Raw genomic sequence first — 13,083 nt, forward strand, 5'->3', positions numbered from 1 at the left:
AGTTATTTGTACTCTTTTCATGAATTGAATTATCATCAAAGCTCAACAAGTATAAAAAATAAGTGAAACACTCATAATTTTATGATGTAACATTAAAGTCTGTTTCACTTATTTATTTACTCCTTAATTTTAAATTAATAAAAGGTCCATTAAGGGAACAGTGAATATATAACAGCCATTACACGCACATCGTCTTGGAAGTACAGACATCAGCTCAAACTCGATTTAGACAAGAGTATCATAAAATCCTCAGCCCTGGCCTGCATCTCATCAATCAGTTCAATAAGCGATCGATGCAATTATATTCCTCTTGTGCAGATCTCTTTCATTAATTATTGACCTTTCAGAGGTAAAACAATGCATTTGGCAACAACAAATGAGTCATGCTATGAAATGGATGCCTTTTTCATTGCAGAATGATGATTTTTGAAGTACATTCCAATAGGATAAAACCAAATAGGCTCTATTACATCCTTTAATATGTCATATAAAACGACAGTTTGTGCAAAAATATATAAAAATAATAATAATAAATTACATATATATTTTGGATAAAACAAGCTGGTTGAGGATGAGTAAATAAGAGGTGGGGAAGATTTTGGCTTGCAAGATGGAAACGAAGTGAGACACTGGAGCAAGCCAGCTCAAAACAGCAAATGGAGTGGCCTGCTAGCAGAGCTAATAGACTGTTTCAAATTGAAAGAAACAGCGGGTGTCTAAACAGAGCGACGTGGAACATTTCCCCTCACATTCTGTCTCCAGCCCCTCTCAGAACAAAGAGAGAAGATACGAGCAACAAAAAGAGTCTAAAGGCCACTCTCCACATGGAGAAACATGCGTCTGCGGTGGAGAAGATATTTATCTATCTATAATCAATTCAATTCAATTACAGCTGCCTGTCAAACCGATGGAAACAAAGCTGGAGTCTCATGCTAATGAATTCCTGGTGGGAGACAGAAGATGCTTTCCTGCCTGAGGATGTAACATCCCTTCCTGCTGTAATAGAATATCTTGCTTTCAGGCATTCTGTGCATTGGCAATGAAAACATTAAACAATCAAAACAGAAGAAGCCTCTTCAGACTGTCTTATTCTGATTTCCCTGTAAGCAGACTGTTCTCGGATAGCAATTATCAGTGGATTTGGAAGGATATACAAAAACTTGTGGCAATGCTACAAAAAGAGTGAGAAAAGCTCATTTGGAAGCAAGTTGCATCATTGCAACAGACACCACTGCAGGTGCATTCAATCTTATCAGAAAGTAAATACAAAAGCACAGTGGAAAGCAGCAGATAAAACAAAGTGAAATACCAAACTGGGCAAGCAAATTAGTACAGAACATCGGCGCAAAAACACATTATGCCTATGAATTCAAAACAACTGCTGCATGAAATCAGATCAGAGTTGAAAATAAAAACACCATTCTAAAAACCCTAACCACATGGCTTGGAAATGCCACCATCCATATTTTAATAGTTTACCCATGGTAGAAATTTTTATTCTGGCATAAATCTAGATAAATTAGTCACAGTAAAAGCTAATAAAATTGGTGCGATGCATTTTGGGCAAAACTGACAGGCACAGCACAGAAAAAGCTTTCATTTTTTATTTTATTTTTTTTTTCTTAAAATATTGGTTTGCTTATCTTATTAAGAATTATTTATAAGATAACTATGTGGTACTGTGTGGTATTTGGAGCTTGACATTATCATTAATTTTCATTATAGCTTAATTTGAGCTGCTGGTAGAAGCATGAGTGTAAGTGACAAAAGGTTTATTTTTGGGTGGTCTATTACTTTTAAAAACTACCTCACTTTGAGGTAAAACTATGAATTAAAGGAGCAGTTCACTTCCAGAACAAACATTTGTGAGTACAATGTACTCACAACCTTATTATCCAAGATGCTCATGTCTTTCTTTCTTCAGTTGTTAAAAAAATATGTTTTTTGGGGAAAACATTTCAGGATTTTTCTCCATATAGTGGACTTCTATGGTGCCTCCGAGTTTAAACTTCCAAAATGCAGTTTAAATGGGGCTTTAAAGGACAATCCCAGCCGAGGAAGAATGGTCTTATCTAGCAAAACGATTGGTTATTTAAAAAAAAAAAAAAGTACAATATATACTTTTTAACCTTAAACACCCGTCTTTGCATGAACTCTGTATTCCGGTTAATGACAATTAGGATTGGTCTAAAAATTTAAATATTATTTTCTCCTCCAACTTCAAAATCATCGTACATCGCTACAGAAGTACCGACCTAGTGTTTACAAAGTGAACATGCAATAAAGTTCAAATGCCCTTTGAAAGAAAAATTTTGAAAGAAAAAGGCAAACGATTTTGTAGTCGGAGGAGAAAATTAGATTTAGATACCCTAACTGTCTTGAACCGAAATACACAGAGAAAATAATCGAACATTTCACTAGATAAAGCCCTTCTTCCTCGGCTGGGATAGTTAAGAGCCCTTTGAAGCTGCATTTAAACTGCATTTTGGAAGTTCAAACTCTGGGGCACCATAGAAGTCCATTATATGGAGAGAAATCCTAAAATGTTTTCCTCAAAAACCATAATTTCTTTACAACTGAAGAAAGAAAGACATGAACGTCTTGGTTGACAAGGGGGTGAGTACATTATCTGTACATTTTTGTTCTGGAATTGAACTATTTTTTTAACATACAGTAAATAATCAGTACTGAGGAACTGCAATCACAGCCATCTCTAGCTTCACTTACCAGACAAACCCATCTCTCTAGCTCCAACAAAACAGCCTTGGTGGATTATCAACAAAACTGTATGTCTCAGAATAGAGCAGGTTATCTCTTGGGTATTCTTTCCTGAGCAAACACTTACTTTTATATCCATGATCCTCATGTACGCTCTTCAAATTTTGATAAGATAGGCTTTTTTCTCCTAGAGCAGTTTGTTATCTTTTTGGCGATCCTTTTATTTATTTATTTATTGTCTGTCTGAATAAACAGATCACTGCTCCGTACTGAAAACAGAAATTTATACCTGCTTCCCTCCCTTAAAAAGTCAAGATCAAATACAGCTTGAGCTCAGAATAGACAGAATGCCAGCCTCAGCCACGCCTGCATGATTTCATTGAGGTACTGCTTCCCTTCTTGAGAGGAAGTAAGCAAAGCCTCAAGCTCAGGCGGAGAGTGTTCAGTCAATATACATCCATGATGAAATCATTCCCAACAACATGATGCAAAGCCGAGACACTGTTCTCATTTGGTCTTTCTGGATGTTTTAAGAAAGCGAATGCATGTGAACGGTGTTCAACATCACAGAACGGGTGATGAAAAAGATTTGGATCTTAAACACAAAGGGGTAAATTCACAAAGGAGTAAATTGCCTGCTGAATGTGTTTTGTTTCTTTACGTAAACCATCTACATGATAGCACGCGTGCACATGCAACATTACTTTTATTCAAGTGGTAAATGAACAAGTTAAATTGAGGAACTTACATTACAGATGCAGTATTTTCAGCTACTTGCCTGTTTTTGCTTCCAAGCTAACAGTTCCAGCTTCAAAGCCAACGTTGAGTTAGGGGGTGTTTACACAACACTGTTTTCAACTAAAACCAGAACATTTTTTATGCGGTTTGGACGAAATGTGTTGAGGATGTGACAATTCAAACTTTTGAAAACAGATTTCAAAGTGCAAGTTTTTGCAAAAAAAATATAATTGTCATTGATCCCCTGCTGATTTTGTACTTTTGCCCACTGACAAAGAAATTATCAGTCTATAATTTTAATGGTTGGCTTATTTGAACAGTGAGAGAAAGAATAACAAAAAAAAAAAAAAAAAAATTGCATTTCAAAAAAGTAAATTGATTTGCATTTTAATGAGTGAAATAAGTATTTGGTCCATTATCAATTAGCAAAATTTCTGGCTCCCAGGTGTCTTTTATACAGGTAATGAGCTGAGATTAGTAGACCTACACCTAGTCTTTAAGAGAGTGCTCCTAATCTCAGCTTTTTAGCTGTATAAAATACAAGACCATCGCCAAGCAGTTTGGTGAGAAGGTGACAACAGCTGGTGCGATTATTTGCAAATGGAAGAAACACAAAAAAATTGCCAATCTTCCTCAGTCAGGGGCTCCATGCAAGATCTCACCTCGTGGAGTTTCAATGATCATGAGAACGCTGAGGAATTAGCCCAAAACTACATAGGAGGATCTTGTCAATGATCTTAAGGCAGCTTGGACCATAGTCAGAAAACAATTGGTAACCCACTATGCCATGAAGGAATGAAATCCTGTAGCACCCGCAAGGCACATGTACAGGAGCATCTGAAGTTTGCCAGTGAACATCTGAATGATTCAGAGAAGAACTGGGTGAAAGTGTTGTGTTCAGATGAGACCAAAATCGAGCTCTTTGGCATCAACTCAACTCGCCATGTTTGGAGATGGAGGAATGCTGCCTATGACCCCAAGAACAACGTCTTTACTGCCAAACATGGAGGTGAAAACATGGTCAAATACTTATTTCACTCATTAAAATGCAAATCAATTTATAACTTTTTTTGAAATGCATTTTTCTAGATTTTTGTTGTTATTCTGTCTCACTGTTCAAATAAACCTAGCATTAAAATTATAGACTGATCATTTCTTTGTCAGTGGGCAAACATACAAAATCAGCAGGGGATCAAATAATTTTTTCCCTCACTGTATCCGTTTAGTACATCACTTTACATCACGTTGTATTAATTGGTTAAAGTCAATGAGTCAATGACACTAACTGTGCTGCAAAGTGGACTTCACCGAGAGAGTTTCGAGATCTTATGTAAGAAATTTCAGTCAATGACTATGAAATTTACCGGCCGTTGTGCATCACTCCAACACTTAAACAAGTTTAAAGCATTTTAAGATTTGAAACGTTCCAGCATTACTATTATTACGTTTAATTAGTTCTAGTTGTGATTTGTATTTGGCTGTTCGTGAGTATAAAGTGCACAAGACACAACACTTAAAATGCAACTTTCATACAGTTTAAAGGGATAATTAACCCAAAATGAAAATTCTGTCATCATTTACTCACCATAAAATTGTTCCAAACCTGAGTCTCTTTCTTCTGTTGAACACAAAAGAAGATATTTTTAAAAATGTTGGCAACCAAACAGTTAACTGTAGCCAATGACTTCCATAGTATAGAGGGGAAAAAACCTAGGAAAAGTCAATGGCTACTGCCAATTAGAGGGTGATGATGACAGAATTTTCATTTTTGGGTGAACTCTCTCTTTTAACAGGATAAAAGACAGCTAATATAACAGCTAATATGTTTTCCCAGAAATACCACATAAAAAGTAACTGTTTTGCAGATTCTCCTCTCAGTATTCATTGTTTGGTTCATTGGCAATTCTTCTGGCTATATTGTTTATCATTGTGCTAATCTCAGCTCCTCATTGAAGACCCTCATCAAATTGTTTACACTCGCTACAAACAAAGTACTTCCAGGAATCAGGAAAAAAGTAATTGCCCTTGCATCATTGACTTTCATAGTTATTAGCTGCATCAAATAATGCACACAATCCTCTATTCTTTCACTTGCAAATAAGCATAGAGATGGCGATTAGCAAAATCCTGTTGGGCCATGCAATTCTGGAAGCCAAAACCTGCATATCAGGGGCTGAGTGAGGGGCGGAGGGCCACTCATGACCAGTGACTTATGTAAGCAAGCTGGGGTTTGCTACACCAAGATGCAGCTGGATTGAATTATTGTCAATCCGGACCATTCATGAACATCTGTCAAAGGTTAGCCGTAAAGGAAAATAGGCAGTTCCTGTTGAGCGGCTCCAAAGTAATCTGGGAGTAATTTAGCCAAGGGAGTCAAAAGAGTCTGAGATTTATAGGCTACAGAACGACTCAAACGTGGCCTGGTGTTTACTGTGGCTTCCTTTGATATATTTTCTTCAGTCAAGGAGTGTGTTATAGTTCGTTTTTGCAAACCTTAAAGTTTTATTCTTAATTAAAGGTTTTATTTTCATATTTAAGACAAATACAGCTAACATTTACTTTTAGTCTGTAAATATGAGACTGAGGGAAGGGTGGTTTAAAATGTCAGGAACGATAAAACAATGATTTTATAATCTTCATCATTTACAACAGCTTCTTAAATGGTTGATTTAAAGGTGAAGTTTTCAAATGTTTCTTTAATGTTAACATATTTGAAGTAACGCAAACAACAAGTCAAAGCACCTCCCACAGAGTGAGTCACAGCATATTTACGAAAAGAAACAGCACCACATGTTCCTCAAGGTCAAACGAGTAGAATAACACATCTGGAGAACTCTTCAAGCTGTTTATCTGCACTGAGGAGCAGCGGCGTGACAGCACAGGGAGAATATTGAATTTCAGTACAGAGTTGAGACAATGTCACCTCAGATGTGGTGCAGCAGGAGACAAGCACACCGTCTTTCAGGAGAAGGTTGTTATAACAGCACCACACCAGCTAACTAGAAGCTCGGAGTCCTTAATGTAGAGCCCTGTCATACCATCCCATGACAAATAGTATATCCAAAGGGAGGAAAAAAAAGGTTAGACCTGGATTACTGCGTCTCTACATGTAGACACTCTCTTACAAATAAAGGTGCTTCATGATGCCATAGAAAAACCTTTTTGTCTAAATGGTTCCATAAAGAACCTTTAACACTTGAAGAACCTTTCTGTTTTACAAATGGTTCTATGTGGCAAATAAGGTTCTTCAGATTAAAAAAAGGTAAGCAAGAACCTTTGACTGAATGGTTCTTTGTAGAACCAAAAATAGTTTATTTTTAAGAGTGTACACTCTTAAAAATAAAGGTGCTTTAAAAAGTTCTTCACAGCACACCATTTTTGGTTCCACAAAGAGCCATTTAGTCAAAAGTTATTTCAAGAACCATCTCTTTCTTACCTTTTTATAATCTGATAAACCTTCTTTCGCCACAAAGAACCTTTTGTGAAACAGAAAGGTTCTTCAGATGTTGAAGGTTCTTTAAGGAACCATTTAGACAAAAAAGGTTCTTCTATGGCATTGTGAAGCACCTTTATTTTTAAGAGTGTAGGCTTGAATTGGATGACATCCTGACGGAAAACCTCAGGAATGTTCATGTCACTACAGAGTCAGACACCCAAACCACTTCTTGGAAAATTGCAATGCTATTTCTGCTGCCTAACCAAACATCTGAGCTTCAGTCAACATGGCAAACAAAAATCCAAATCTCCAGATGAAAATTTCAGCTACTTAAACCTACTTGGCACAAAGTAATTTAAAGTCTTCAAAAGTTTTCTCATAAATATTTATTGGAAAAAAAAAACAGTTCTTCTAAAATGTAATATACACCAATGTTTAGTTTCACGATGTTTACAAAAAAAAAAAAGCTTTCATCATTAAACAGCATTTTATCATGCATGCAAGTCTGTGAGTAAAATGTTTAGCGTGTTTATTCATTCTGCATACACTTCCTGTGAATCAGGGATGTGAGCATTGAGATGTAATTTTATAACCTCTGGGTCTGCAGCGTCCTGTCATTTTCAGATATGAGAGATCTTCTTACTGCCTGTGGTTATCAGACAAATATAGCACAGGATGAAAAAATGACTGACTTTAACCAACACTTTGCCTTGTTAGCGTAACTACTGGCAACCCGCGATGGATATTCAAAACAGTAGGTTGATGAATGCATCCAGTCATTGCATGATGGAAATACAAATATCTACTGGTCAGAGTGACTTTGTGGAGTCTCAGCTGTGTTGGATGAGCACTAAGTGATCACGTGACACGCAGAAAGTTCTCTATTATGGTTCCATTACATTTCTGACAAGTGAATTACAACCTGTTATTACTGGCCAGACTTCTCATTTAACGTTTTCCATTGAGTCAGTCAGTCGGTGTTAGATGGGTTAGCCTAGTGATTTATCATCCATGTGGTTTCTGTACAGTTTGGTTGGCTTGTCCTTTTTTAGCTCATTTCCTGATAGCAGCAGTTCGCAGAGGCTCATTTTTGCTATAAGACTTTTAAATACATATTACTTCCCTCCAGGGTGCTAGACTTAAGTAATGTAAGATCTTCGAAAGCATCAAATCAAATGAAATGGAAATTATCCTATTACGCACTATTGATTCGGTCTATCGTTGAAGACTCTCAGCAACGAGATGAGCTCTACACGCCAAAACATAAAGTTTAAAAGCTTTTCCCATTAATGGAGTTATACATTCTTGAAGGAATTTACTTCTAATGACACTACAAGGCTATTTCATTTAACTAATTTAATGCACAAACCAATGGGACTTACTACAAGCACGACGTCAGTTCTCAATCCATTCCTCTCTCACAAACTAAACAACATATTAAAATGACCAAACATTCTTTTTGAAAACATATAAGGCTCATTCAATGCCTAAAGGCAAAACATTGGAAAAAAAATAGCAAATAAGCATGACCTTCAAAATGCGGTAACCTGATTGATAAATCAATATCACAATAGTTCTCAAAGTGAAATTTGATAATATCTCTTTAGATTACATTTAATGATTCTTACTGCGAATTTTAAACTTGATATTTTGGCTTGGAAGATGAAGCTATCTTAAAGTATTTCCCATGAACTAGATGCACGTGTCAGAATGCATGTAACACCCTCTCCGTCTTTTCTTTCCATCTTGTCATCGTCCTAATGGGATTACGCCAACCAGCAGTATCACATAGATGTGTGGGTTACAGTTTTAGCACTATAAGCAAAGCATTGGTAACAATTTACATGCAGTGTAGGTATTAAACATAGCATATGTAAATAAAGGCGTATTATTACTATTGTAATAATTTCATATTAAGTATGGAAATAATTAGAAACTAAATCGTGGATGCTAATGTAAAGTGTGACCTGGCGTTTTATATTCTCATTAGACAGATAGACCTCTTTAATTACAATGATTTTAATCTCCAAATAAAATAACAGTAACAATTTATTTAGCTGTCGAATAAATACAGCATAGTGGGTTGCATTTAGGGTTTAAGCATAAAATTAAAATAGATTTTAATCTAAATGTTGAACCCAAAAGTTTGCTTGATTTTGATTTTAAATATGGGAGAATTGTATGAAATTGTGATTGTCATTGTCACATTTTGTATTTTTCTTTAGCATAATAATTAAAATTGTATTAGAAGGCCAACTTAATGGTTTGATATTTTGTATGTTAGTCTATCTTGTGCATTTTTTGGACATTTCATTTCATTTTGTGTTTCAAAAATATTCTACTCCACTAAACTTCGCTGAAAACTCACTGTCCTAATGGGATTACGCCAAACAGCAGTATCCCGTAGATGTGTTGGTTACAGTTTTAGCACTATAAGCAAAGTATTGGTAACACTTTACATGCAGTGTAGGTAATAAACATAGCATATGGAAATAAAGGCGTATTATTACTATAGTGATAATTTCATATTAAGTATGCAACTAATTGGAAATTAAATCATTGACACTAACATAAAGTGTGACCAGGCATTTTATATTCTCATTAGACAGGCATGGGCTAGTTTTCACCTCCCTCTTTATTTACAGTTATTTTATCCTCCAAATTAAAATAACAGTAACAGTTTATTTTGCTGTAGAATACATACAGCATAATGGGTTGCATTTGGGGTTTAAGCATACAATTAAAATTAACCCAAATGTTTGATTGATTTTGATGTTCAACATGGGAGAATTGTATGAAATTGTGATTGTCATCAAAATGTCACATTTTGTAATTTTCTTTAGCATATTAATTAAAATTATATTATATAGCCAAATGAATGGTTTGATACTTTTGTGTGTTAGTCTATCTTGTTCATTTTTTGGACATTTAATTTTGTGTTTCAAAAATGTTCTACTTCAGTAAACTTCTGAAAACTTTTAAAATAGCTTTCAATAACCTTTCCAGTATGGCAACTTACCCCCAAAGAGTGTGACAACATGTCCTGCTACTGGGGAGTGTTTTAAATCAGCTGTAACCTTTTTAGCTAAGATGTTCTACAATACAGAAACTGACTTTCAATATTCGCAGGAGCCATATGACACTGTTGAAATCATTAACGAGGAATTATACTGCTATACAATAACAGTGTGTGGAGATATTGTCTGCAAGCTGATGCCTCTGTCAGGGGTGTTACAGCAGCGTTGACCTTCTCAATACGACACGAAGAATGCGTGAGGAATTTTAATACACACACAGTATCATATATTTAGGAAGCATAATAGGCAGGTACTAGACACCGCTTTCATTCTGCATCATACATACGCGCAGAGGACACGAAAGACGGGACAAAGTTTGGCGCAGTGATTATAATAAACGACGGGTCACGCGCACTAAATTCCCGTTACAAACGCGCGTGCAGCCGTAGGATCGGACAATGAACCGCGAGCGAGGCAGTGGAGGACTCGGAATGTGACCCATGGATGCATGCATGCTTTCACACTTCCTCCCGGGGTCTGACCCCAGCACACGCAGACAGGCGAGACACGCGAGACCCCCGTGCCCACCGGACACCAGTGGATCGCGCCACCGGCTCATCTCTGGACGTTTAACAAGAGGATCTATTTTTGCCATCCGATGTCACAACAAATTAAGAGATCTGGATTGGGCGACGTGCCCTGTCTTTGTTCCGTTCTGCAAAGAACGTTCAATGTTCTGCCGTTGCACGAATGTAATCGGCAAATGCGAGCTTTTGTTACCCTCGTAGTATTTGGATGATGCATAATCATCACCAGAGTCGTGATGTATGCTTTAATATATGCATAAAAGCACACTGTACTATTTCTCCCTGTGGTATTATGTTACTAGGGTCTTAGACACAAACACAATGATGGAACACCCTTAAAATAAAGGTTCCTCAGGATCCTCAAAATCTCTTTCTGAAGAACAATTTTGATAATATAGTGTTTTAAGACCTTAATATTTGATCACAATGGTTTCTGGATTTACCAAAGCAACAGAACATGATTGTGAATAAAAAGTTCTCCATTGAACTTAAAAACAAGAGTTGTCTGTCTGAAGGGTGTAACTCATCAGAGCCCAACACAGAACCAGAAAACCAAAACCATCTGGATTTGATTTACTCAACTGGGTGGGGGTCTTGTTATGAACTGTACTTCTACTATGCTTATTTGTTAAATTCATGATTTCGTTTTGAAGACTTTATCCTCTGCTCATGCTAAAACTTATTAGACATGGATGAAGGTGAACAATACGCTACTGATAATATAGACAAGCACTAAATGAAACAAAATGCCACACTGAAATAGAATAAATAATTCGGTTTACTTACAAAGGAATAAGGAGCGGTATGTTGCAGACATCACGAATCCTGTATGAACTGGAAGTCCTTTATAAAAATGAAAATTGAAACAACGCGCCCCGTTTCCTTCACTGTTCTTCACGCGGACTTAAGTGTTCAATCACAAAAGCTGTAATAGAGCACAAGTATTTGAGAAGAAAAATTAGGAGTCTATTAGGAGACGAGCACAAGGACAGCATAGCTGGACATGCTGAAAGACGAATCCATCATCAAGGACTGGAACATCATCTCCACGTTTCCATCGGTTTCACCGTCAAATCATCAAAGTTCCCGTTCGCTCTGACGGAGGACGCGCGTCTCTGGTTGGCGTTGCGCGGTGTCCTCTGTCTCTCCCTCTCTGTCTTTCTCTCTCTCTCTTTCTCTCTGAGTCTGTGGCCGATGCAGAAGAATGCACAGCGCGTGTGTGGATGCTGAAGGATGGAGACCTCTAGAGTCTGAAGCACACTCGCACTGTCTGGATGGAGAGGAGCACAGCACATGTGCTCTGATGGAAGCTGATGCAAAAAGCCACAGTGTAAGAACAGTATGTTAACAATGGTGTTACTGCATACACGACACGTCACATCTCATATTTTACAATTAGTCACGTGTGAGTATTTTTGCTGTTTTTTTTTTTTTTGCTCTTACATAGAAATTAGTCTTGCGAAAAGTAATGTTTTATTTAGAATAGAATATCCTGTTATAAAAACGTCTGATAGTAATAATAATAATAATAAAAAAAAAAAAATCATATCTAACACTAAACTCACTTTATTATTGGAGTAGTAATGTAGTTATGTAGAAATGAATTTTGCAAAGTGCAAGAGTGTATGTTACCCTGGACCACAAAACCAGTCATTTTTTTTGGAATTGAGATATATTGATATATGGTTTGTTAGGATAGGACAATATTTGGCCGAGATACAACTATTTAAAAATCTGAAATCTGAGGGTGCAAAAAATCTAAATACTGAGAAAATCGCCTTTAAAATTGTTCAAATTAAGTTCTTAGCAATGGATAGTACTAATCAAAAATTAAGTTTTGATATTTTTACTGTGGGAAATGTATAAAATATCTTCATGGAACATCATCTTTACATAATATCCTAATGATTTTTGGCATTAAAGTAAAATCGATCATTTTGACCCATACAATGTATTTTTAGCTATTGCTACAAATATATCCGTTCTACTTAAGACTGTTTTTGTGATCCAGGGTCACATATTATATTTAAGACAAAATAGTCTGTGTTATAAAAGTGCTTAATAATAATAATAATGTTGATTTGAAATTAGATTATAAAAAAACATTACATCGTTTTTGTTGTTGCTGTTTTTTAGAAAATTACTATTAAATGGCTATGGCTAGTGTATATCACTACTCACATTTCTTTACACGATATAGTGCAGTTTTTAGTGCAGAAAAGTTTGGGATCAATAAGACTTGTAATGCATTTTAAGTCTTTTATGCTCATCAAGATTGCATTTATTTGATCAAAAATACAGAAAAAAAATACTGCAAAATGTTATTACAATAAAAAATAATGGTTTCTATTTTAATGTACTTAAAAAAAAAAATAAAAAAAATAAAAAAATAAATATATATATATATATATATATATATATATATATATATATATATCCTGTAATGCAAAGCTGAATTTTCATCAGCCATTACTCTGGTCTTCAGTGCCACATGATCCTTCAGATATCATTCATGCTGATTTATTATTAGAATTATTAATGTTGGCAACAATTGTGCTACCATATATTTTTTGGAACCTGTGATACT

At 35.8% G+C, this 13,083-nt stretch overlaps 1 protein-coding gene across 1 annotated transcript in view; it reads right to left on the minus strand.

Moving 5' to 3' along the window:
- clmpb (CXADR like membrane protein b) overlaps window positions 1–11,540 on the minus strand; it is a 118,755-nt gene extending 107,215 nt beyond the window's left edge. The window contains exon 1 of the mRNA XM_073850807.1: window positions 11,283–11,540. Coding sequence (XP_073706908.1) covers window positions 11,283–11,313 — 31 coding nt within the window. The 5' untranslated portion in view covers window positions 11,314–11,540. The remainder of the gene's footprint in view (window positions 1–11,282) is intronic.
- Between the last annotated feature and the right edge of the window lie 1,543 nt (window positions 11,541–13,083).

This window comes from Garra rufa, chromosome 11 (genome assembly GCF_049309525.1).
Source record: "Garra rufa chromosome 11, GarRuf1.0, whole genome shotgun sequence".
Lineage (NCBI taxonomy): Eukaryota > Metazoa > Chordata > Actinopteri > Cypriniformes > Cyprinidae > Garra > Garra rufa.